We start from the raw sequence: 24,964 nt of genomic DNA on the forward strand, positions 1-24,964 counted from the left end.
AGTGATCAAAAACCTTAAGAATCAGCTTTAGGTTTTCTCTATTTAATTAATCAAAACTTGAGGTTATTTATCTAGAAATTTTGACTTTCTCTGAAATGGCTTTAAAGTACTTGTCTGTCTTCCTCCCCTCACCCTCAACTGTTGTGATAAATGGCTAATTTATATAACTACTGTTGTGATTCAGCACTGTATACAGAAAATTAATTGGGAGGGGGGGTGATTATTAGGCGTCTCAAAATTTATTCCTAGTTGTAAGTAACTTAAAGTTGAGCTGCTCAATAAGTCAAAGTTTTAAGACTCATCAAAATGTTGACTTGGCTATGACAGGCACTTTTAAGCCACAAACAAGCTTCCATACAACCTAATGACAATTAAAATGTGCGACATTTTCATTATATTTCCATATGTGAGAAAATGTCAGAAAAACATTTGCTATATAACATGTATGTTATAAAATGGGGAAATACTACTGAAGCGTAGCGTAGAGCTGCCACCCAGGCAAAAGAAAAATACAAGTGTATCACGTTATAACGTGAAAGGTTTATTGTTCTAACAAGATACTTTTCCTGTTTGTACAATATACTTTTCACGTTTGAACAACATAATATCACGTTATTACAATATACATAATTATCACGTTCGTACAATATAAATATTATATTGTACGAACGTGATGATTATGTTCGTACAATATAATAGGAGATAAGATGTACCACAATGTAAGGAGTGCTCTGACACGTTGATAAATATGTTTTTTTCCTTTCTCGCAGTCGATTAGATGAGATGATAAGGCTGTATGAAAAAATGTTCCTATTAAGTTTTGAACTGAACTGCCAGTAGCTTTTGGTGTACAATTCAAACACTGCAGATGTATTTGCTAAAAACAAACACAAATAATCTGTCACTAGAACAAACAAACAAAAAAGAATGACCATTCATATAAGGAAGGAATCAATTATCACGTTCGTACAATATAATATTGTACGAACGTGATGATTATGTATATTGTAATAACGTGATATTATGTTGTTCAAACGTGAAAAGTATATTGTACAAACAGGAAAAGTATCTTGTTAGAACAATAAACCTTTCACGTTATAACGTGATACACTTGTATTTTTCTTTTGCCTGGGTGGCAGCTCTACGCTTCCGTAAAATACAGCTGTAAATCATGACATTATGTTGGGTTCATTCGTTCCACGCTCACCCTGTTGACACAGGGTTGCGCATGAATCCAATCATCGCATTTCGCGCCATTCCTGACAAACGGGGCGGAAGTTCGCACAGTCAGGTGACACCAGACTGCCCGCAGTTTTCGCGCCACCACCGAATCCCGCCTCTCCCCGCCGAAAGAAGCGACTCTATTGGCTGAGGGAGACGTCAGACTCGCGCCACTTCTTGTACAGAGATAGGGGAGAAGCGCTGGCTGCTAGTGAATAAGTGTCCGGTGTTAGTGAAATTTTTTTTTTAAAAAGACCGAGCTTTGAGATAAATTGCGTTTCTCCCCTCGCGTTTTTGGAAGTAAGTTATCTTAACTGAAGCGCAATACCTGCAATCATGGCTCGCAAGGATTACGAAGCAGAGAAAGGTAATGTTTCATCTTTAACGTCATGGCAGCAACAGGTTGGCCGTTTTAGTCAACTTTTTACCAAATGACTTCTAAAATCCCACACGAAACCTTGGTGAACGTATATCACGGGGTGTACTGGCTATGAAGTTGGATATAATATAAAATTTGATTTCATGTGCGAAAGCGCAACATTACCGCTTCGTTTCATTACTAACTCAACTTGAAAGAAAACAATGATAGAAAATAAATGAGTGCTTGCACATGGTGTCAAGAAACGCGCGACACACGGGAGCAGTGTTAAGAATAAGTTGCACAAACTTGTGTGAACATTAGCTATCCTCTTGATAACGACTTCGGTACTGTGTGTGTGTGTGTGCGTGCGCGCGCGACCGACAGAGGCTGTTGGCTCCACGGTGACCCGGATGGATCCTTAAACAAAGGAGCAGGCGCCACTGTGCAGCAGCAAGCACATGTCTCAACAGTTACACGAGCTGTTCGACTAAAGATAATCATTAATGTCGCGAAGTTTTTCATTTTTAATGTGTAACATTTAAAGTCAAAGATAAAGCACTAGGCTGAAAAGTTGATCATCGTTTCAGATAACTTTATAAAGGCCACTCAAATGCTAGCTAAGTTCATATCAAACGCGAGCGCAACCTTAACATTTAATGGTACACAATGGCAGTAAGTTAACCCCTACTTCGCTTTTTAATAACTGAATTTTATAATGTCCACATTTAGAGTTTAGTTGAGGTGTTTAAACGTCTTCAAATCGGGTTAACTAGTAACCGCGAGCTAGCTGCTGTCAGTTAACCTGTTAACGTGCTGTTCTGTGGTTAGCACGTTTACGCTGAGGGTCACAATATGTATATATATTTCTAAAAACGTAAGAAGACTCTAAATGATTGTTTACTTTGGGTAAACAAACTTTATTTCTGTTACACAAACATCTAAAAGGGCAGGGTTTTACTAAAAATCGACCATTATAACAACACCATCAACGTTACGTTACGGTAAGTTTAAATTTGCAGCGGTGCTTGAGGCACTCTAAAGGTCCGAATAAACTTCACAAACACCCGAGTCATCATTCGTGAATCTAACCGACCGCTTAAAGGCTGAAGTTTGTGGTGCATGAACCATCGATAGCATTAAGAAAGCTACTTCCACCGCCAAGAGATTAAGAGCAATAAGCTCGCAGTGATGGGGCTGCCTGCGCCTTGTGTTCAGTACACCCCGGCTAACCCTAGGCTAACATTAGAAGATGGCTGGCTGTGGTTTGAAAACAACAGCCGGGACTGTTTTTAAGAGCGGAGGGATGGCGGAGGGATACCGCGAGTGACTGGGCACAAAAAGCCATGTGCTGCTTTGTTTACAATAACATCCTCGAAGAGAGAAATAAAAAAAGCAGAGGTGCGGATTTGCTGCTACCGCGTCAAAGTAAGTGGAGTATTTTATTTATCACGGCCAAGAGTAGTTTCGTTTCTCGAAGCGCTGAATTAAATATTGTTAACAGTTGTGGCTCTTTCGAGAAGTGGGGGATATTTTCAAAAAAAAAAAAATGGACCCTGAACTGAGCGCGCCTGTTGTTGTATTTACATTATTGCCCAGAAGCTATCTGCTGCGTGTCGCCAGTTATTTCGCTCTAAAACTATTATGTGGAAACGTCAGAGCGGAGTTGGCATCATGTAACACATCAGTGGCAGTTTGTGCTTTACTGTAAGGCAGTAGTGACTCATCGAGATTACAGGATGCCATGTTACTCAACAAAGGGGGTCGTCGCAGGACAACAAATTAGCTCACAGTGTGTAGGCCCATTGCCGGTGGTGTTAATCAACAATTTAAACAGATTTTAAGCTCAGAAATAAGATTTATTGTTTAAAGGGAACTAAAGTAAACAGCCTTTTCTTTGTGTGTGTGTGTGTGTGTGTGTGTGTGTGTGGGGCTAACAATCAATCTCCACCTAGTGTTTGCTGCATGTGGCCTGTCTGGGTTTTTTTGTTTGTTTGTTTTCTCGTCTCCCTCCTGTTAAATTGTACTGAAGGTATTTTTTGGTTGTTTTGCAGAAAAATGCAAAAGGTTCCTGCAGGAATTTTACACAGAGGATGACAACGGGAAGAAGCTGTTCAAGTATGGAGCCCAACTTGTGAGTATACTACAGAAATAATGAGTATAGATTTAGTTTTCAGAGTTGGTTCATTGCAGATTTTTGATATTATTGCACTTAAAAGAAAAAGTACAAATCTGGTGTGCTAATGAGCGCTGATGCTTCACTGGTCAGTGAATAAAACATTTTAGCTACACTGTTCTTTGACACCATTTGTTGTCTTTACAAGCAGACATTTATGATTTGACAAAATCATAAATGTAAATGTTTATTTGAACTAGTTGTTTTTGTTATAAGTAGAATAGTTTTGGGTGGATTGCATTAAAATGTAAAAGTGAAAGCAAAACTAAATGGCTCTTAATCAAGCTTCCATGTGAAAGATGGAAAAAGGCTCTTACCTATTTACGAAATGCATAATTCCCTTTTTGCTTCTAAATGTAGATGAAGGTGTGTTTGGCGTTAGTAGTAGCTGCAAAGATGGTTGTGTAATTGTTGGGTGATCATCTAATTAATTGCAGGTGGCGCTGGCCCACAGGGAGCGGGTGGCTCTTTTTGTGGATCTGGATGATGTGGCTGAAGAAGACCCCGAGCTGGTCGAGAGCATCTGTGAGAATGCTAAACGTTACACAGCGCTGTTTGCTGATGCTGTCCACGAGCTGCTGCCAGAGTACAAGGAAAGAGATGTATGTTGATCAGTTTAAGAAGGGCCAAAAATGAATTGCTATTGTGATTTTTGCCCAGGATTAATGCGTCTATTTTTTATTTGATTTTTTTTTAAATACATAGATTATTGCCAAAGATTCTCTGGATGTGTACATTGAGCACAGGCTGATGATGGAACAAAGGGGTCGTGACCCTGCAGATACAAGAGACCCTCGTAATCAATACCCGCCTGAACTCATGAGGAGATTGTAAGTTGAATCGGATTCAGAGCTGAGCTTTTACTGCATGTCTTTATTTGTCCTTTGATTATACAACTGTGAACTTCTTCCCACAGCGAGCTTTACTTTAAAGCTCCAAGCACCTCTAAACCCAAAGTGGTGCGTGATATTCGAGCCGACAGCATCGGTCACCTGGTTGCAGTTCGGGGTATTGTGACTCGAGCGACTGAGGTCAAACCGATGATGGCTGTGGCTACATACACATGTGACCAGTGTGGCGCTGAGACCTACCAACCAGTAAGACGGTTTTTAATCATCTATACCATAGGTGTCGAGTCCATACCAAATTACTATTAGAGCTGGCCTACTGGTATTACACAGCTAATATATATATATTGTTTAGTATTAAGCTTTGCTTGTTCCATATTCAGTTTTTCAGCAAAACGTGTTTTAGTCCATAAGAAAAGATTCATTCTTATATCTGGAGGAATAAATATATTTCAATAAATATTAACGTTAGCCCGCGACTTGGTTCCAGTTTTGAATTTTGGCCCACTGTGTGTTTGAGTTTGACACCCCTGATCTATACATCTATATGCTTTCACAGGAACAAAGTTTTTCATCGTATCCTCTCGTTTTCCTTCAGATCCAGTCTCCTTCCTTCATGCCGCTTGTTATGTGTCCCAGCCAAGAGTGTGTCACCAACAAATCTGGAGGGCGACTGTATTTGCAGACGAGAGGCTCCAAATTCATCAAGTTCCAGGAACTGCGTATTCAGGAACACGTAAGAAACTCCCAAACTTGTTATGTTTGTATTCAGTTGTTTTGGTTAACATTAGCTCACAAGTTTTGTCTGGTATTACACAGAGTGACCAAGTACCCGTTGGAAACATCCCAAGGAGCATGACGGTGTACGTGCGTGGCGAAAACACACGTCTTGCCCAGCCAGGAGACCACGTAGCCATCACAGGAATCTTCCTCCCTCTGCTGCGCACAGGCTTCAGTCAGGCTGTTCAGGTATAATCTGCTTGTCAAAGTACACATGGGCTACTGCAATAATCTCATCTCCAGAAAGAAACTGAAATGTATTGTGGTTTTGCTCTTTTCAGGGTCTCCTATCAGAAACCTATCTGGAGTGTCACAGCATTACACTCATGAACAAGACTGAGGATGATGAACTAGGTAACGAGGAGCTGACCGATGAGGAGTTGCGAAGCATCACAGGTCTGTTTGTTGGACATCACTACAATAGGAACACATAAACTGAGACCTTGGTCTTTAGTGTCTGAGGTGAATTTTTTTTCTTTATAGATGAAGGATTTTATGAGAAGCTAGCTGGCTCCATAGCGCCAGAGATCTATGGACACGAAGATGTGAAGAAGGCTTTGCTGCTGTTGCTGGTTGGAGGAGTGGAACAGGCTCCCAAAGGCATGAAAATCAGAGGTGAGGACAAACAAGATTATAACGGCAGAATCCTTTTCTTCTGTTTCATCATATTGTAACATAGCTTTCTAATACTAATTTGAATGTATAATTTATGCTCCTTTATCACGCTGGCACAAGACCAAACTTTTTTATTCCATAGGTACATTTCTTTGAAGTTGTTTTTCCTCATTAAATGTTGTAATCACTGCAGTGCTCTTACTCCGTTGTCTCTTCTTCCTCAAGGCAACATTAATATCTGCCTGATGGGAGATCCAGGAGTCGCCAAGTCCCAGCTGCTGTCCTACATTGATCGTCTGGCTCCTCGAAGTGAGTCCTGTTTGTTGTCCCCTATCTGGTTTAATGCTTTATCTAGTATGGCGTTTACTTTCCATTAGGTCCTACACTGTGACGGCTTAACTTCTGGTGGGATAGTTTGATTAGAGCACTCACTTTTTGTTTTAATGCAAAGTTTTGAATGCCAACAGCCTGTCATATAATTGGAAGTTTTATTCTGAGTGAAGCTTGAAGTATTAACCGTTTGATCAACAGCTAATTGTAGCTTTTTCTTGTTCCCTGTCTGCTGTTCAGGCCAGTACACAACAGGTCGTGGTTCATCTGGGGTCGGTCTGACTGCGGCAGTGATGCGTGACCCCCTAACCGGTGAGATGACTCTAGAAGGAGGAGCCTTAGTTCTGGCTGACCTGGGCATCTGCTGCATTGATGAGTTTGATAAGATGGCGGATGCAGATCGAACCGCCATCCATGAAGTCATGGAACAACAGACCATCTCCATTGCTAAGGTATCCTTAATTACTGCCAGTACTGGGGGGGGGGGGGGAGAGTGTATTAGGGGAAGTATCTGGAAACATTCAATGCCTGTTTAACATCCACACTCAAGTTGATTTAATCTCCCTTCCAGGCTGGCATCATGACCTCCCTCAACGCCCGTTGCTCTATTCTAGCAGCAGCTAACCCCGCCTATGGCCGCTACAATCCCCGGAAGAGCATCGAGCAGAACATTCAGCTGCCAGCTGCTCTGCTCTCCCGTTTCGACTTGCTGTGGCTCATCCAGGACAAACCAGATGCTGATGCTGACCTGCGTCTGGCCCAGCACATCACCTACGTGCACCAGCACTCCCGCCAACCGCCCTCACACTTCACCCCTATTGACATGAAACTGATGAGGTGAGAATTTGCATGTTTAAAAATGAACACATGAAGGTTATTGTTGTAGCTCAGAATTTACTTCAAATAGGTCTGCGTAATAGGCAATATTAACTAATGACAAATGTAATTTCCATCAGGCGTTATATATCTCTGTGCAAGAAGCGGCAGCCTGTGGTGCCCGAGTCACTGGCTGATTACATCACTGCTGCTTACGTGGAAATGAGAAAAGAGGCTCGGGTCAGCAAAGACACCACCTTCACCTCTGCTCGTACGCTCCTCTCCATCCTGCGCCTCTCCACTGCACTGGTAAGAATTCCACATCCACTTGAGTAGTAGTGGGTGGCTGGAAACATTTAGAGGCCAATCTCACTGATTGAACTCCTGCAGGAGGGTTATAATTTTGTCAGACATTTGTTTTAAGAAGTGAAACAGGGTTACAATTGTTTTTCATCAAACTTCAGTGGAACTTACATTTGCAGACAAGTGTCGTATGGGGTTCGGTTGCACAACTTTTGTGGAGCTTTGAATGGAATTAAATTGTCTTGATCGATCGTCCAGTGTGGGATAAAGTGCTTACAGTGCAGGTAGTGATGATAATCTGGCCTACTGCATTGTGAGCACTTCTTTCCCACGCTGGACAAAAATCTCTGACTGCCAAAACCAGTCCCAATAGCAAAAACGCTACACCCACTCACAACATGAATATTATTAAAAAAGCTTGAATTAAGTCTGTCTTGTATCATCTCTGCCTCTGGTTGTCAAAAGTGCTGTTTGTGCAGGTAGCAGTCATCCACCTACTGCAAAACCAGCACTTCAGGTTAACAGGTAGGCAATATGCTGCACACAGATGTCCACAAGGGGGCAAAACACAGCCACAAGCAGTATTGGTGCCACAGCTGCACATCAGCTTATTTGTGTGTTTTCAGATGACTCATTTGGTATTTTCCTCTTCATGACCACGAGGGAGCTGCTTTAATGTCTTTGCTGATCCTGGCCAGCTTTGCAGGGTGGGCAGTCAGCCTGTGTGCATAAGGACCAGCTGTGCAAACCCATGCAAAACTGACCATGGCCAGGACTGTCATCAGTGTATTCTACAAAAATCCCAAATTGATCATAACAGTATTCAGATGGGATCTTTTGTGTGCTGTTTTGATTTCATGCTATAGAGAGACTAGCTGGTGTTGAGAGGCGGAGACTTGGGCAATTGCCGGGCATCCCAGAGGGCATTGCACTTGTCTCGGTCTGACAGTGCCGGCACAGCGCAGCCTAAGTTGAGATGGATATTGTAGGATTATTTTTAACTCTTATTCGTGCATTCACTCAAACTACAGTCTTAGCATTATCTTCACCTTTAACTCCCTACTTCAGGCTCGACTTCGCATGATGGACACCGTAGAGAAGGAAGATGTAAACGAGGCCATGAGGCTGATGGAGATGTCCAAGGATTCATTACAGGCTGACAAATCCAGCACCACAAGGTTAGAGCTAAAAACCAGGCCTGTTTTTTAAATATGGCTTTCAGTGAGCTCAGACTAACATGACTGGATGTCATCTGATTCAGAGCTGTTTTATGAGTTTCTTGCATGTCCTGAAGGAAGCTGTAAAACTTGCTTGATTTTTATGGAGCTCTGTTCACACGACAGCATGTTCAAAACGAGCAGGAAATGTAGTTTGTGCATTCGTACGTGTACATGTAGTATGTTTACATGCCTTACTTTGTGCCATTTCTGAGTAGGTTTATTCAAAATTCCTTGAGGCTTTAAAGTTAACTTTTTTTTTTTAATATCTGCTTTCTCATCTGCAGGACGCAGCGACCGGCCGACGTCATCTTCTCTCTGGTGCGCGAGCTCGCCGCAGAGGGCCGTGGAGCCGGTGGGTTGGTTCGCATGGCTGAAGCAGAGCAACGTTGCGTCTCTCGTGGCTTCACGCCCGCCCAGTTCCAGGAGGCCTTGGAGGAGTACGAAGAGCTGAACGTGTGGCAGGTCAACCAGGCCCGCACGCGCATCACTTTCGTCTGAACAACCCGGGACACGCCTTCATGCACATTTTGTTTCAGTCACCTGAGGGAGGGTGGGGGACTCTTTGTTGTGGGTTTTCTACAGACTTGTAATGAGGTTAAGCATTTTGTAAGTCCAGCAGATGGAAGATTCTTTTTAAATATGACTCTTATTGCGAGAATTCCAGCTAATGGAAACCCAGAACTCCCGAAGAATCCTGTTAACAGTACCTTGCTTGTAAATATGTACGTCAGAAGTTAGTATTGTGAAGTATTTCCTGTGGTTTGGCTGCAAGCATCCGTTTAACATTGAGCATTTCTGTACATTTTATACTTGATGATGCAAATCAGACAAATTTATATTGAGCCTTGTATTGTGAGAGTTAAAATAAAATGATGGTTCAATACTCTGCCTGGTGCCGAGTCTTCTGTGCACATAATGTGGGATGAAGAAATGTGTATGAACACCTGGTTTCACAGTGGGGACGCCTCGCTAATCCTTTGAGTAACGCCTGCCCACAAAACATACAGGTCTGCAAGTCACAATTTTCATGTTGAAAGACAAAACCCGCACGACTTTGGGTTTGTGAGTCACTGAACCAAAGATTTCAAAAGGCTTGGATATTCAGAAAAGGCAACAAATGTTTAATGCTGCCAAATCTAGCTTTCAAAACCGCAAGCTTCCAGCTGTATGATGAATGATCCTGTAACCCACTAACACATTGTATGCACTGTCTCGGTAGAGTAACTAGTAATCATGTGTCACCTAAATGTTTTGGTCTACTGATGACATGTATCTAAATAATTGCATCTAATACAGCAAGAAGCTAAAACAATGTAAACTTGGAAATTATATTTTCATCATGGACATTATTCACAATCTATTTATCACATTTGACATCGTTATGATTGGGGAATGTGGGAGAATAACATTAAACTGACCAGTGTGTGTTATTGCATGTATGTTTAGTATGACGGCCTTCAGTAAGAATGCAGTCTGAGTATTGAACATGCCGAGACAAAGGCGGCTTTTTCTGTAGATAGCTGTCCTGTGTTCAAAAAGCAGGTGTTCACTGGGTAAAAATAACCTTTAGAAACCGGTGGTGTTTCAGAAATCTGTGAAGTCTCATTATGAATGTATGTTTAAGGCAACATGGGTTGTCATCTATGTTTTTTGTAAGCTTTTCTGGCATGGATATTGTGTTAGTAGGCAGCATTTTCACTACGGTTGCAGTTGCCCCAGCAGGTGATGCTTCACTTCCACACTTAATGGGGAGTTTCCATTTGAAGTCTGTTTTGTTTTATGGCTTTGCTGCAAAGGTCCTGAGGCTTTCTGTTCTTAATTGGCGCCAAAGGCCCCACATTAAAGTGTATTAAAAGGAAGGTGGAGACAAGATTTCGGTCTCAAAGTCGGTAGAGTCCGATTGGATAGAAGATAATGTTACAGGGTAACCGACACTGAGATGTGTATTTAACCCACTCAGCCTTGTTCAGACCAGTGAAGACTGCCTCCCGAGTCAGGTGAGTAAAACGGGCAGATGTGTTTTCTTTACAATATTGGGTCGTGCAATAAGAAGCAAAAATATAATTTGAATTAATAAAGTTATTAATTGCAAGCCACATTTATATTCTACAGTCTATATTAATCTTTGCATTTAGAGCATCAGATTGCAGAACAGTTTTACCTGAAGACATATTTTTATGTCTTACAATTGAATTTTGGTATTAGACACATACCTTTGTTAAATGTGTAGATGTGAAATGTAATTGATTCAGAGTTATTTTGTACGAACTAACAGTTTTCCTCAAAATGATCATTTCCTTTTCTTCATGATCACAGAGGTTCAAGATGATTTCTTCATCGTGCTTGGTGGGGGCACTCTTCTGTCTTGTGTTTCTCCCAGGTCTGCTCTGCTTCTTTTACTTCACAATGTCACAGGTTCACCTCTCAAAAACAATCAAAATCAACATCCACAAATTATTTTTCATCCTCTTTCAGGCCTGCTGGAGGCCAAATCTTTGTTGAATGTCATAAAGCAGGAACGTAAGTTAAAAAAAGAACAATTTTCTGAGGCTTTATGCAGCGGTGCTGTTTTTCCAACTGTTTTTGAAAGACTCAGCTTCATCTCCTCTTTTTACAGAGATGGTCCCTGTAGGCGATGTTAGCATTGATGCAGAGAAAGCAAATGATTTTCTGACTCACTCCAGACCAAAGCGTAATGCGGACCCTCGGTGGTACAGAGGAAACCCAGACTTCCAGGCTTACTACAAATACTACAGCAGCATCGGACACACTGAGGGGGTAAGAAACACTTTGGGCTTCCTGGGGTAGCCCAAATATTCACCGTCTATATAAGCACCTCAGAATGTGTCACTGTAGGTGTTCTTTATTTTAAACATTCTTTGTAGTAACAGAAAACTGTGACAAGTCACCTTTGCAGACCAGCAAATGTAAGATTTTAGCTAATAAGGATGTTAAATTTTGAATTCAGTCCAGGTTCTGGTTGTTTAAAATCAGCACCAACATGTTGTATCTGGATGTGGAAGATTTTAAATCTAAACCTTCATAGTTTAAAAAAAAGCAGGAAGAAAAAAGATTTTTCATTTTGATCTCAGAGGGTCGGGATTTTGGGATTCAAAACACATCACCTCTCGGCTTAGTCGAGAAGTGCGATTACAACTGAGCTTTTTAATTTAAAAACACATATAATCATGAACGATTTCAGATTTTAAATGTGTCTCAGGGTTTCTTTCTTAACCAACTGAAGATTATAAATCTACTTGTGGCAGCTTTTTTTTTTTTTTTGCAGTTTGATGCTACATAAATAAACCTGAGTTTGTCTTTCCTTTACTCTTTTTCCGCCTCTCAGCTCTATGAGATCGACAAGCTGCGAATGCTCTACCAGCAGATGAGGTACCTGGAGCACACCTACGGCCCTGATGCTTCCTATTTCCAGAGCAAACTGGGAGTGCCTATGATCATGTGTGACCCAGCCACAGACAAGAAGTGCAAAGTTGTTGCTCCTCCTCCTCCTCCACCGCCAATGAAAGGGGTCCCAAGACCCACAGAGCCTCCTGCTCTTCCTATTGCTCCAGCCATTTCACAGGCCGATGTGCTCTACCTGTGTAACCAAAAGGACCCCCTCTGCAAGCCTCACATTGTCTACATGCCCACAGGTGCAGTACCTGTGCTCTGTGACCCTCGGTACCACCCCCACTGCACTCCCCAGAAGGTTGCACCAGCTCCCGTGGCAGTGCCTCAACCACCTCCTCCTAAGAAATCTGGCCCACCTCCACCTCCCCCAGTCTTTGTCAAGAAGTCTCCCCCAGCTCACATCCGCACCTTTAAGGGCATGGAGTACGATTGTGACCCCTACTGGGATCCCGACTGCCTGATTGACAACCCACCCAGGCCCATCAAAGGAAAGGTTGTGGTCCCGCCACCCCCTCCGGTCGAGGAGGAAGAAGAGGAGGAACATGTGGAGGAGCCAGCACCTCCTGCACCCATTAAGAAAGTAACCTACTACCCTCACCCTTACTACTACCAGCACCCTCTACCCTACAACCCCAGGGATGATCTGTACGATCCAGCCCGCTTCCAGTACCCACGGCCTGCTGATGCTGCTGATGAGCCTGCAGAGGAGAGCCAGTAAAACATCCAGAGGGAGCAAAACAGACTATGAAAACATCCAAGTTGCACACTTTCACATCTTTTATATGTAATGTCAATAAAACCAATGTCTTAGCGCATTTTTAGATGCAGTGTAATTACATCGATGACTCAATGTGTAACTGCCAGTATGTGAAAAACCAATTTTCTTTTTGACAAGAATAAATTGTAACAAATCAGTTTTTCACCAGCGAGTAGCATTTTGAGTTGGAATATCCTTTTTGAAAGGTGCAAAGTAGCCTCAAAGGGAAAGCTTTGCTCCACCCATCGCCACATGGCAGGTAAAAATCACTTGTGAAGTACCAGCATGCATGCTGGGAGGCCATTATGTCTGTTCTGCTGTACATTTAATAGCCAAATAAATGCTGACTCCTGTTATTTTCCATACACTCTGGAGCAATAAGTCACCCTGCAGTCTTTTTCCTGCCTCTCTGTCCAAAACCTATAAGGGCAATCAAACAGCAGGAACACAACTTCAGTGGGTGATCTGCAAACGTGCTGCTACTGCCAATAAACCTCCAGCTAGGCGAGCTCCACGTAGCAGACTTTCATGTGCTCATTTAAAAGTGCAGCTCTGACTTTTTTTAATGTGCTTCGTTGACAGAAGATTCAAAGTCTCATGGGGAAAAAAACGAAAAATCAGCAGATCATTTATTACATACAGGAACATGAAACAGTAAAACAAACTGGGTAAAATAACAGAACGTTCATGTACAGTGGACTCATTGTTGTGCAGACCCACCAAACAGATGAGTGACTTTGTACATAGCTTTTAATGATCGGTGCTTTTAGATACACTTGTGGTTGGAATTTTTTAACTGCTCTGAAAAGCTACGGTTGGTTTAAGAACTGCTTTTTAGCTAATCAAAGTAGAAACAGACAAAAAAAAACAAAGAAAAGAAAAAGACAGAACAGAGAATAATAAACTGCGGTGCTCGTTTTGATTCTCTGCTTTGCTCAAAAGAAGAGTCCTCTCATCCTCCGGCCGATGCCCTGTCTGTCGTACAGGACGTTGAACTTGTTGATGAACTGATTCATACTGTTGCAAGTCTTGGTGATAGTGCCTAAGTAGGCCATGAGGCCGACGTCATTACATTGCTGCAGGGTAAACAGAAGAACGGCGTCAGGGAGTTCTCACTTTTACAGCACAATGAACAGTAACATCATCACAACAAGAGATATTTAATCATAAATTAATTTTTCCTTGTGACTCAGACTTCTTATCTTATCTAACTGACCATCTTTTATTGCTGCTTTCATTTTATTATTGTAGTATTCGATGTCGATGACAGCAAAACGTGCAGCAAAAAGGGTGCAGCTACACTTTGATAAAATGAGATGTGAGCTTTGATTTTAGGATTGTGTTTGTCTTCTGTTTTTGGACCCAGTACTTGGGAACACTGGGAAAGATTTATGTAATGTGGGTAAAAGTAAAGAAATAGAGAGTGGAGTACACTGTGTAAAAGTGACTAAATAATCACCAGCTGTAAAAATACATCCCACTGCTCGTTAATTTCTTGTACACTGGCAGATTATTAAAAAAAAACAATGGAAAAATACCTAAAATGACTTCACGTGTCTTGCATAGAACTTATCAAACTGAAGATTGGTGACTTTTTGCAATACAGTTGCACGATTTAGGAGCTGCTTTTCATTTATTTTCTATCTCATCAAAAATGATCCACATGCTTTATGTGGCCGGTGCAGCAATGGGGTCAGTTTATAAACTGACGCATTTGTCTTTACATCTTTACCAACTACAGCAAATGCTTGAAAAGTACTTTGAGCATTTTATGTGTCTCGATACGCAACGAAAATTTATTTGGCTCTAAACTGTCCACTGAAACACTGTAGTTCCATCTTTATAATTACATGTAAACACATCACATTTGAATACACTGATCCCTGAATCGCGTGTTTCCCTGCCTGTTAACTGTTACAATGCTGCTAAATATTAGCTATATTTAAAAACTGTTACCAAAGAGAGGCAAGTTAGATTATTCCTTTTCTCATTTTTCCCGGGATTTTGACCTGCCTTGGTCCATCTGTGTGTGTGTGAAGGAGCAACAAAGATTACTTACATCATAGAAGTCAGTTTTGAATTTTATGGTGCTGAGGACTGGCAGTCTGTGGCACAGGGCGTTTGCTTCTCGAAGGATCTCATGATTAAATGGCACCTCGCCTGTGAGAAACAAATAAACAGCACGCTGGAAAATGTTGAGTTTGTCAAGAAACTGTCAAACAGAAGCTTGTAATTACAGAGGGGCATGTTTGAGGGGCCTCCTTTAAAAAAAAATGAAGGAGAGGAAACATCTCATTTAAAAACATCTGCTTTTCAGATTTATTTTCACATTCTTCGCTCTCACTCAGTCATTAAACGACCCCCTCATCCTCTCACCTGCTTCCACGGCTTTGACGTACTCTAGAATGATCTTCACTCGGCTGTGGAGCATCTTTATCGCACTGTGCTGGGCTATAAGGTGTTCAGCAACTAACACAGAAGAAAGACACCAAACAACACAGTTAAACCCAGATTCATTTTGATGGTGACCAATAAGACGCAGGTCACAGGACAGCTGACTGATGGAGGAGACACCATGTGACACCATGCCCTAACTGACAGCTTGTTACGCCTCATTTAAATAATTTATTTCTGGGTTTACATGGTTGTACAATGTAAAAATTTCCCCCCAGTGTGAGGCAGAAAGTTTGGAGAGCTACTGTAAAACCCTGAGGGAGAAAATTCAGCTGAAAGCATCTAATCCGTGGATCCTGCCACCATGCATGTGGCAGCCCATGGCCTAGGTTCACCTCTTTTTTGACTTTGCCCCCTTCCTAACATGACTTTAACACTTGAGAAGCTCTAGTATGCATCACAGAGGCATGAGTGCAGAAAGACAAAACTAGAGAAAGGCCAAACTGAAATTGTAGAAGGTGTTTTTGCTGTTGTTGTATTTTTTTTAGTCATACCTCGTATCACAAATCATTTGTATATTGCATTTTTTAAAGGAAACACATTTTCATAAAAAGTAGTCAAGTCTGCCTTTAATCTTTGACAACAGCGCCTCTAACCGTTTCTAAGCCTAGAAACTCAACAAAGCTACAAAAGCCATTTCCTTTGGATTTGAAGCTGGAGAAAAGCTCTGATTTACCACCTTTTGTGGCTTATTGTTAAATAAAGAATGCTTAATTGGCAACAATTCATGACTATGATCAGTGTGTAGCTAGTAGAACATGTACAAGTAATTCTTGAGGCAACAGCTTGTCTTGCCTGTTGAGTTTTCTCCAGTGCCGGTGGCCGTCATACGAGCTACGTGGTCAACGCCAATTCTCTCCGCTTCCTCTGTGGCCAGAGTGTACGTCAGCTCAGCAAATAACATGGTGGCCTGAAAACAAACAAACAAACAAAAACAATACATATCAGATGAAACTGAAGCATCTGTGGCAATCAAGATTAGACGTGCACTAGATAAAAGTGGAAGTAAACTATACCTCGCCACTGATGATGTCAATGACAGATTCATAAACGCTAACAGGAAGCTGTGGGACAAAAGAACACTGTTTAGAGCAGAGGCGTTTGTGTTTGTACCAGTGACATCGTTGCTGAAACAATGCAAATGAACTCACGTCCGTGTGTTTGGTCATTGGGTTAAGCTTCAGGAAAAGAGGGCTCTCAATGATCTCGCACACCTGCCAGGAAGTAGAGAAATGAGGGTAAAAGCAAACGATCTGAAATATCCAGCATCATGTACTTGTGTGTAGACTCTATAGCAGTATAAAGGCATGTGTTAACGTACAACACAAGTGGAGCAGGTGTGTATGGGGTTTTAAGATATTTAAAAGCTTAAAAGTGATACATTTTGCTTCTGAAACATTCATGGTCACAGTACACGTGTCAAAACATCGACATCCTGCCACCTGTCAGTGGGCTTCAGTGTCTGCCTACCTGCTTGTGAATGTGGATATCTGACTGGTCTGGAGGACCACCTGTGGTGTACCAGCCCAGAAACTCCATGTCTTTGAAGACCTGTTTGACTGAGAGACCAGAGGACAAATGTAAAAACAAAATGATCTGATGACTTGACTTACTGATAAATAAATATCTGAGAGGGGCTTGGAGAACATAGTCATCAACGAACTCTCTCACAGTGACATGAAAACTGAAGAGATTTTTTTTTCTCATGCTCCACTTTTTTCAAGGTTACAGCAGTTAACTAAACAATATAGTGAACTTACGAAACAAACTACAGGTTTAAGTCTTTGTCATTTTAATAAAATGTGTTAAAAAATACAAATTAAAAAAAAAACCCTGCTTGATGAGGCTTTGTTGCAAATGCTTACAGAGGCTCGGGATGTCTCCACGACTGTGAGTCAACTGCCTTCATAAAGAGTTGTGTTTTTGTTATAATCACTGTTCTGATTTTCTGGAAATTAACAGGAACTGACTTGAAAAAAAAAATTACAAAATCCAAAGCAAGAGGCAGAGATCGAGAGTTTTGGTAGTTTTTATGTCATTTTGACCAAAAGACTTGTGTGTAAATCATTTACTTATGGCTCAACAACTGGATCCAATGCTGCCATCTTTTGGTCAAGTGTCAGGAATCTCCCTTCACGTGTTTTACTCCTTGCACATCCAAACATATTAACAATGTATCTGTACTCTTTGGGAACTGAAACTCCAAAACTACAGAGTCCCATTCTGGCGTTCAAGACTTATCAATTGTTGTACTGTTTATTGTTCTTCGTGTGGGAAGGTCAGAACACAGATAGAAAATGTCTCAATTTAATAAAGGAGGCAAGGACAAAACTAGAGTCTAAGTCTAGAAAAACAAATCACGACAAACTGACGTGTGAACTGATTTTCCTGAATGATGATTACGCCAGTGTTACTAATTTTAGCACAACTCCAGCTACCGAACAACTGAGTCATCAAAGAAGATGCACACACAAATATGTGCATTATTGTCCTTAACACTTGAACAAAGCTTACACTGTTCCTCCTTGGTGTAGTAGTACTCCTTGTCAATGTGCACTTTGTCGTCTATGGTGTGAGACAGCAGCTCAAAGGAGTTCATCACCTCGATGTTTCGACCCTCCTGTTTCCCAATCAGAGCTCCTATCACTGAGCAGAGACAAACACAACAGCATATGTTTATCTTTAACTTAGACTTTTATTCCATAAGCCCAATATATATGTGATAGGATAATGTGTTGTTTTTTCACACATACCCTGCATCGGTCGGCCCTCCTGCGAGCGGATGCGTATCCAGTGATCGGATATGTTTAGGATAACCAGAGGGTGTAAGGCCACAGAAACACTCCCAGTGACCCCTGAGGCCATAACACTGGGGCTGGCTACAATCACACAAAGACACAAACATGATTGGGATTAACAGTATGTCAATGACAATATATAAAAAAAGTCAAAAAACTTGTTAACTGGAAGCACTTTGTCAAATTCAAACAATTACCGGAAAGCCAGACAAAGAGTTTCCATCTCAAATCAACCATCACAGAATTTTATCGTCACAAACTGTAAAATTTTACCTTCGTATGATATCAATGAAAATGTGTCGATGGACCATTTTTGAAAAGAATACATCTTGAAAAATGTTTGATATATGAAGCTACAAATTCACAGCAACCAATATATATGTATCCAATCTGTGGACCATAGCCTTTTTAGGCAAATCTGAGATAGTTGTGCAAAAGGGCAACAGTGACCCAGGTACAAACGGAAATACTTCTTCAAATCCAAATAATTACTGGAAAATTAGGAAAAAAGCAACAGTGATGAACCAAAAGTGATTAATATGGTCCAATCACATTAACTGGAAAGTTAATCAACAATGGATCAGCCCTGTTTCGGTATACGTCTAATCAAACTGCATGTATATGTGGAACACAAGAAAATAAGCAGAGACACATCAATAGCGGTAAATCAGTATGGACCCAAAACAATCAATAACGTTTGACCAATGCATAACAGACAAAATAATAAGAGAGATTATTTACACTCGGATTGTAGCTGATGACAATAATCACTGAGCTCCAGAGCCAAGCAACAGTACACAGTTTTCTTTCCATTCAAAATAAGTGACTGGATATATCCTTTTGGCATTAATCATCTGTTTAGTTTGGCACAAACGATCATTCTCAGGATCGTTCCTAAAAGGTTAAATAGCATATACAATCATAAAACGAGTTCCACAGTTTCCCAACAGGACACCTGGACAGGTAGATGAGTCAGCGAGGTGCCCAATGACAGTTTATAAAGTTAATAAAACGCGACTCTGAGCGGTCGCCCTATGCTCGCTACATACAGTCATTTTAATGTATATGTAACTATTCACACAGATATAGGCCTGCATGTCGGTTTCTCTCATGTATAGCTAATGTTGACGTGTTTGGTGTTGCAGCACTGCCACAGCATTTTAATCAACTGCACATGATGTTAGCTTTTACTTCAAATTTCTGATGCAAACTCCTGTGGCAAAGCAGAGGGAACTGCCTGAAATATCCACACAGTGATGAATGTACTGACAGCTTCACAGAGCTGAGTACGTTAACCTGCTATGTCAGCGAGCAAGCTCCTTACGACCCTTTAACACCACGGAGTCGCCACTTCCGCTCACTTATAACACACAAAACAACATATACGGCAACCTGCGCGCAGGTTTTGGTTGGTGTGGACAGAAACGATGAGATGAGGGATAAATACTCGCCTGCCCCATCCACTTCCATTCCTCCACCATTGCTGGTCGCCATCTTGTCCGGTAATCCGCGCAGGCGCAGTGGACTGTTGATGCAAAGGACGTTAAGTGGCTCTTCGCGGGGCTCTTTTTTAAAACAAACCATGCCGCATATTCACGGTCATAAACCTGATGGGAGTTTATAGAAACATAGGCTCTTTGGGTCGGGGAACGTTGTGTTGAGCTTAAAGCCGCTGATTTGATTTAACTGCCCAGCGGCCGCTCGGTCACACAGTCAGTGGACCGGTGTTTCCGGGGGATTTCTGATTCGGGCGCAACCCGTGTGCGTTCATGTACCATTCCGTGTGTGAGGTTTGAGAGTTTTGTTTACAAAATGGAAGAATTTAGGGGCTGCAATCTGGACTACTTTCCCGAAAACATTTTAATCGATGTGTTGTCCTACCTGAACGTACGAGAGGTCGTCAAAGCCGGGAGGTAAGGGGATTTCAACTTTGCTCTCAATGATTTACTAGTTAATCGTCGTTTAAAACAAAACTCAGGTTTTCGTTTGTTTTTTCTTTTGTTATGTGATTTGTGCATATGTTTATATATTTTAAATTGTGGTTTTAGGGTATGTAAGAGGTGGAAACGCCTTGTTAAAGACCAAAGACTGTGGAGAAATGTCGACCTGACTTCATGGAAAGGGGTAAGGATGCTGTTGCCAGTGTGGCTTCATCATTTTTCGTTTCTTCTGTTAATGCAGGCCAGGCATTTTAGTAATCTAGTCTGTTACTTGGGGATAATAATAGAAACAAACCCATAGCGATAACTTTTTTTTTTGTGATAAAGATGAACGACTGGGAGCTGTTGACTCATGTTTTAATTTATCCTCTCACATTAAAGCACTGGTTTTAACTGTATCATCAAATAAAAATACAACACCGTGATTTTCCTGTCTCAAAACTGGCCCACTTATACAGTTGTCCTGAGATATTTATAGATGCATCATGGGCATGAATGCCACAGGAATTTGGGTCTGTGTAGGTTCTCAGTCATCCAGGTCATGGTAATCCAAGGCGCTTGGAAAGAAAAACGACTGGACTGCTTTAAGTTTCTTGAAGACATTTCACCTCTCAGTTCTAAGACCAAACGACCCTCTTAAGGGACAACTCCCACTAGAGCTGAAATACCTGGGGCTTTCCACCATTTGGTCTTAGAACTGAAGAAGCTTCTGGGGTGAGAGGTGAAATGTCTTGAAGAAACTTAAAGAAGTCCAGCCATTTTTCTTTCTAAGCTCTTTACATAGGAATTTGGGGCTTTTCATAATTTTTTTGAACTGTTCTTTGTCCAGGGTGGAATAGAATAGTACAGAACACAGCTTTAATGGCTTTAAAGAGGAAAAAGTAGATGCACAAGTTTGAATCAAATCCACACATACAACCCCAACTAATATTTGGTTAATATAAATATTGGTTGCACTTCAGTTAAACACTTTCGGTAGCCATCAACAAGCTTTTGGTGCAACAGTAGCTGGGTATTTAACCACTCTTCTTTGCAGAATTGGTTGAGTTTAGTTAAATTGGTTGGTTTCCACATGGAGCCAGCTTTTAAACATAGTCTACAAGTTTTCAGTACAATTGACGTTGGAGCTTTGGGAAAGCCATTCCAGGAGCTTAGCCTGGTTTATCCATCCCAAAGCCAGTTTTGACATATCTTTGTTTCAACAACCTAGTTGCTGATTTGAGTCTTAGGCCATCTATTGGCAGTTTCTGAGCTGTTACTAGTCATTCTTAACAGCCATCCACTAATATTTTCTCTTGGCTGGTATGTGTTTTTCTATTGTATGTGTATTTTAGTTTCTTTGATAGTGAATAAAATTGTGTATTGCTTTTTAAAGCCCCTTGTAAAGCATTTTGAAATGCTTTTGTGTGTAAAATATGCTCTAAAAATAAACAATGAGCATCATTTAATAACACATGGGTTGTGTGTTTGTGCAGTTATTGACTGTTATTGTTTCTCTCTCTCAACACACACATATTCATGGACTGTCCACTGTGTGTTAGGTGACATCCCGCATCCTTTGGGTCCTGCTGCGTCAGTACCTGGGTTGCGGACTAAGGTGCCTTCGCTTGCGTGGTTTGCTGCTGTCCGCACGTGGCGGAACCTTTCTCTCTGAGTCTTGGCTTAAAGCTTTGTCCACAAAATGCCCTCGACTGAGTAAGCTCTATCTTCTGCATGCAGACCTGAGAAGCCTGCCCAGTTGCCAGATCCTACCTCCATCTTTGCAGGTGCTGGAGCTGCGGGGTTGTGAGCTGCCTCGTGGCTTCTTCAATCAGACCCTGCCATCAGCTAGTCCCCAAGAAAGAGCAGAACCCACATCCAGTGTTGGTGCTCAACTGAAAGGAAGGAACCAGAAAGGAAAAGGGGCTGGCTCTCCTTCAGGGATTGGTATTGAGAGGTTAGTCCTTAACAATGTGCCCTCTTTTACAGACCAGCACCTGCAGGGTCTGACATCATGGGAGAGGCTCTGTCATCTAGAGCTACGTGACACCTTTCGTGTAACAGCTAATGGGCTTAGAAGCTGTGCTGCCAAAGATGGTGTCTGTGGTGTAGAAGGGCTTTCCAGGCTCAAGTTTCTGGAAATAGGCATTACAGGGCGGCAGGGCTACCAGTTACATATGGCCTCCCTTGGCTTGGGGGCTGGCTGGCTTGGGCTGGAGGAGCTAAGTCTTGGTGGAAAAGAGGTGGGTCCAGGTTTGCTCTGCGCCAGCCGCTTGAAAGACCTGAAACGTCTGCGCCTGTGGGACTGCACACTCAGCGAGCTGCAGATAGCCCGGAGCTGCAGGATGCTCCGTGGACTTCGCCAGCTGGAATTTGTGGACGTCAGGTTCCAGCCTCGTCAGAATCCACCAGCAGAAGAGGGGGAGGGCGGTGAGGAAGAAGAGCAGGACAGAGAAGAAGCTGCAGGTGCAGATGGCAGCAGCGACGAGAACAAGATGGCAGATATGAATGATCCTATTCCAGGTCTGCGTCGCACACTGGCTGTCCTGCTGCCATCCTGCACACTGGTGCTTACCAACTGCTCTGTTCAGAATAATGAAGATTGAATGAAGCTATATGCTGCTATATACAAGCAACCCACATGGGATTAAAAATAAATAAATAAAACAATAACAACAAAAAACTGTTACATAGGCTTTTAGATCATGTTGATATAAGTAGAACCCGATTCAGAATGCTCTGTCAACTTTTTCTGACAATGCCACAATAAGTCCATAAATAAATAAATAAATAATTTTAAAAGTCTGCTCACAATGATCCATGTTTATAGTATTTTTAGGCTTTTAGAATGAAGTAACAAAAACTGAATAGCTGTACACAGTAATGTATTCAAATGTATTAAGGGTTTATTGAGCGATTAAATTAAAAAAAAAATAGTATGTATAAAAATAAATGACTTCCTCGACAGAATTACCTTTGAGTGCTTTAGAGGAGGATTGCAGTTTTCAGCAGTGCAAGAACAACAATAAATGTTTTGGCCCTTTATTTAGCTTTTTACAGTATTATGTTCAAAATGTTACTTGTCTTGATTAAAGCTGACTTAGAAGTAAGAGATATATTGTGATATGGTGTTTTCTGAAAAATCTGATTGGTAACAGTTGCATAAAACTTCCAAACTGAATTGTCTGTCGTTGACAAATCAGATTACTTCATCACATTGATGCAAACATCATGAAAAACATCTTTCTCGTCAGTTTGCAAGGTTGCCTCATAAGCTGAGGTTACTACATTATGAAAGTTAAGAAAAAACATCTGTCGTCAAAGACACAAATTATATTGTCTTAAGGGATATGTCATGATCTCCTACAATACTCAGTTTCTTTGAGGTAAGTCAGTGGGAAGTCTCTCCTTTTTAGTGCTTAGAAACTCTAACGGTATGAAATAAAATGCAGAACAGTTGCTGTTGGACTGTAAACAGATAAGCAGGTGTAAGCTACAAAGACAAATAAGTCATGATCCACCTGTTTCCTGTTCTTTACCACTTATCAACAGCGTATACTGTCAGAAAACATATATTTTACTCTGTTTGGTTGGGTGATGCACAGGATATTGTTGGGTGTTGCATATGTGTTTTGTAGAAACTGAGAACAAAAAGCAACCGCTTATCCTGAATGTGTGTATATTGTCTCAGTTTTAGGAAAAAACATGGAAGATTTGTGTCATCATACCGAAGTGTGTTGCATTTAAAGCAACCATTCAATGAAGGTTCATCTTGTGAAGAACAAATTGTTCTGAATAAAGCTATTTTGATGAAGTAAACCCAGAATTTGTTCTTGAATACAAATACGGTATGTCGACTGCACCTTTAAAGATGACTGATCAGTTTGTCATGAAACTGCATGTATCATTTTTCAAGGTCAAATACTACATTTTATCTTCTTTTACATAGGTGATTTCTTGTCAGCTTCAGAAAATTGTCACGGGTCATTTCTCTTGTTTTGAGTGTTGGAGTGGCCAGTAACGGTTTTTGAAAAGTGGAAAGACAAGAATTTAAATGAGTAAGTATTAATCCTACACAAGTAGCTTAATGGTACACAAACCGTATAATCAAAATTAAAAGCATCTTAATTAAAAGTAATTATGGGATTAAAAGTTTGGATTCATGAATTTATATATGATATGCAGTATATTTTGCAGCTGGAAATTGTTTTAATTTTTTATATTCTACACAACAAAGAATTTAACACCTACATACCGTTGAGTTCAAATTTGTCCAGTGTGAACATTTCACATTGAAAGTGACCCAATATACACATAGATTAAAATGGTTAAAAATGTTATACTCTTGTAAGGGTGCTATGAATTTTTGTACATTACGGCTCTTACTGGTCAAATTTGAGCCGCAGCTATTTGGATACATTTTAGATCCACCATAGGTCAATAGGTCAAATCAAGGAAGACATTGGTTTTAGAGACTCTTGAAACTAAACATGTACTGTTAGTAAAACAGCATAGATGTGATCATATATGGTGCACCTGTTTTACCCATTTCAGAACAGGTGAGTGGGAAAAACATTCAAGTCCTACATACAAAGTTTCCTACCACTGCCCTGAATGCACAAACTATTTGCAATTAGCTTTTTATGTGCTCCAAGTGTCGATTAATGTTGAAGTAATGTTGCTAATTATATATAATAGTTATGAGGGATTGTCTGCAATAGCAGTGAGGACACTATTAAACAACTGAAATTTCTTGCCATTTTCACTTTCAGTAAATTAATAAGTATAGCTAAATCAAAATAGCTTTTATGGCTGTTGTGTTACTGTATGATGATTTTCTGCAAAATAAATGTTGTAAATTTGAAAATACACTTCCCATACTCTTTATTAAGGACTAATCAACCATTTATTATTATTGTCAGGTAGGCTATTTACCGCATACATTTTAATTGAGAGAG

The 24,964-nt window shown here is 41.0% G+C and overlaps 4 protein-coding genes across 6 annotated transcripts; 3 read left to right on the plus strand and 1 right to left on the minus strand.

Annotated features, from left to right (window-relative positions):
* Positions 1 to 1,357: 1,357 nt before the first annotated feature.
* On the plus strand, positions 1,358 to 9,550 carry mcm7 (minichromosome maintenance complex component 7). Of its 3 annotated transcripts, none has more exons than XM_086300380.1 (15): positions 1,358 to 1,588; positions 3,634 to 3,713; positions 4,193 to 4,357; positions 4,461 to 4,585; positions 4,672 to 4,852; positions 5,202 to 5,339; positions 5,423 to 5,572; positions 5,665 to 5,779; positions 5,867 to 5,998; positions 6,224 to 6,307; positions 6,569 to 6,780; positions 6,900 to 7,165; positions 7,285 to 7,453; positions 8,516 to 8,625; positions 8,952 to 9,550. In XM_086300380.1, the coding sequence occupies exons 1-15, from the start codon at positions 1,558 to 1,560 to the stop codon at positions 9,163 to 9,165; spliced, it is 2,172 nt and encodes a 723-aa protein (XP_086156506.1). In that variant the 5' UTR covers positions 1,358 to 1,557; the 3' UTR covers positions 9,166 to 9,550. The 3 variants fall into 3 exon arrangements, with proteins under 3 accessions (XP_086156506.1, XP_086156515.1, XP_086156496.1); XM_086300389.1 differs by lacking the exon at positions 1,358 to 1,588 and adding an exon at positions 2,060 to 2,254; XM_086300370.1 differs by lacking the exon at positions 1,358 to 1,588 and adding an exon at positions 2,868 to 3,007.
* Positions 9,551 to 10,634: 1,084 nt separating this feature from the next.
* Positions 10,635 to 13,199, plus strand: and4 (actinodin4). Its single transcript, XM_086300451.1, has 5 exons — positions 10,635 to 10,664; positions 10,984 to 11,047; positions 11,143 to 11,187; positions 11,285 to 11,445; positions 12,014 to 13,199. Exons 2-5 carry the CDS (start codon positions 10,993 to 10,995, stop codon positions 12,794 to 12,796), a joined length of 1,044 nt encoding a protein of 347 aa, XP_086156577.1. The 5' UTR covers positions 10,635 to 10,664; positions 10,984 to 10,992; the 3' UTR covers positions 12,797 to 13,199.
* Positions 13,200 to 13,430: 231 nt separating this feature from the next.
* On the minus strand, positions 13,431 to 19,731 carry cops6 (COP9 signalosome subunit 6). Its single transcript, XM_086300416.1, has 10 exons — positions 19,539 to 19,731; positions 18,043 to 18,168; positions 17,804 to 17,935; positions 16,760 to 16,848; positions 16,441 to 16,503; positions 16,306 to 16,353; positions 16,085 to 16,199; positions 15,212 to 15,304; positions 14,895 to 14,995; positions 13,431 to 13,911 (listed from the first exon to the last, which is right to left on the minus strand). Exons 1-10 carry the CDS (start codon positions 19,669 to 19,671, stop codon positions 13,771 to 13,773), a joined length of 1,041 nt encoding a protein of 346 aa, XP_086156542.1. The 5' UTR covers positions 19,672 to 19,731; the 3' UTR covers positions 13,431 to 13,770.
* Positions 19,532 to 24,941, plus strand: LOC147337135 (uncharacterized). The gene is made up of 3 exons (XM_086300403.1): positions 19,532 to 20,000; positions 20,136 to 20,211; positions 21,569 to 24,941. The coding sequence occupies exons 1-3, from the start codon at positions 19,900 to 19,902 to the stop codon at positions 22,610 to 22,612; spliced, it is 1,221 nt and encodes a 406-aa protein (XP_086156529.1). The 5' UTR covers positions 19,532 to 19,899; the 3' UTR covers positions 22,613 to 24,941.
* Positions 24,942 to 24,964: the final 23 nt, after the last annotated feature.

This window comes from Aulonocara sp. 'chitande type north' Nkhata Bay, linkage group LG2 (assembly GCF_057382095.1).
Source record: "Aulonocara sp. 'chitande type north' Nkhata Bay isolate Kocher_YH1m ecotype deep benthic linkage group LG2, A_spYH_male_GT1.1, whole genome shotgun sequence".
Lineage (NCBI taxonomy): Eukaryota > Metazoa > Chordata > Actinopteri > Cichliformes > Cichlidae > Aulonocara > Aulonocara sp. 'chitande type north' Nkhata Bay.

Excerpts from the sequence above, each read along its gene's own strand:
- mcm7 (XM_086300370.1), top strand. The coding sequence starts at position 2,926 with ATGTGCTGCTTTGTTTACAATAACATCCTCGAAGAGAGAAATAAAAAA. Across the intron at positions 7,166-7,284 it reads ATTGACATGAAACTGATGAG|GCGTTATATATCTCTGTGCA; the intron begins GTGAGAATTTGC and ends AATTTCCATCAG. Across the intron at positions 7,454-8,515 it reads TGCGCCTCTCCACTGCACTG|GCTCGACTTCGCATGATGGA; the intron begins GTAAGAATTCCA and ends TCCCTACTTCAG.
- and4 (XM_086300451.1), top strand. The coding sequence starts at position 10,993 with ATGATTTCTTCATCGTGCTTGGTGGGGGCACTCTTCTGTCTTGTGTTT. Across the intron at positions 11,188-11,284 it reads GAATGTCATAAAGCAGGAAC|AGATGGTCCCTGTAGGCGAT; the intron begins GTAAGTTAAAAA and ends CTCTTTTTACAG. Across the intron at positions 11,446-12,013 it reads GCATCGGACACACTGAGGGG|CTCTATGAGATCGACAAGCT; the intron begins GTAAGAAACACT and ends TCCGCCTCTCAG.
- cops6 (XM_086300416.1), bottom strand. The coding sequence starts at position 19,671 with ATGGTTTGTTTTAAAAAAGAGCCCCGCGAAGAGCCACTTAACGTCCTT. Across the intron at positions 18,169-19,538 it reads AATGGAAGTGGATGGGGCAG|CCAGCCCCAGTGTTATGGCC; the intron begins GCGAGTATTTAT and ends GTGTGATTGTAG. Across the intron at positions 17,936-18,042 it reads GGAGGGCCGACCGATGCAGG|TGATAGGAGCTCTGATTGGG; the intron begins GTATGTGTGAAA and ends GTCTCTGCTCAG.
- LOC147337135 (XM_086300403.1), top strand. The coding sequence starts at position 19,900 with ATGGAAGAATTTAGGGGCTGCAATCTGGACTACTTTCCCGAAAACATT. Across the intron at positions 20,001-20,135 it reads GAGGTCGTCAAAGCCGGGAG|GGTATGTAAGAGGTGGAAAC; the intron begins GTAAGGGGATTT and ends TTGTGGTTTTAG. Across the intron at positions 20,212-21,568 it reads ACCTGACTTCATGGAAAGGG|GTGACATCCCGCATCCTTTG; the intron begins GTAAGGATGCTG and ends ACTGTGTGTTAG.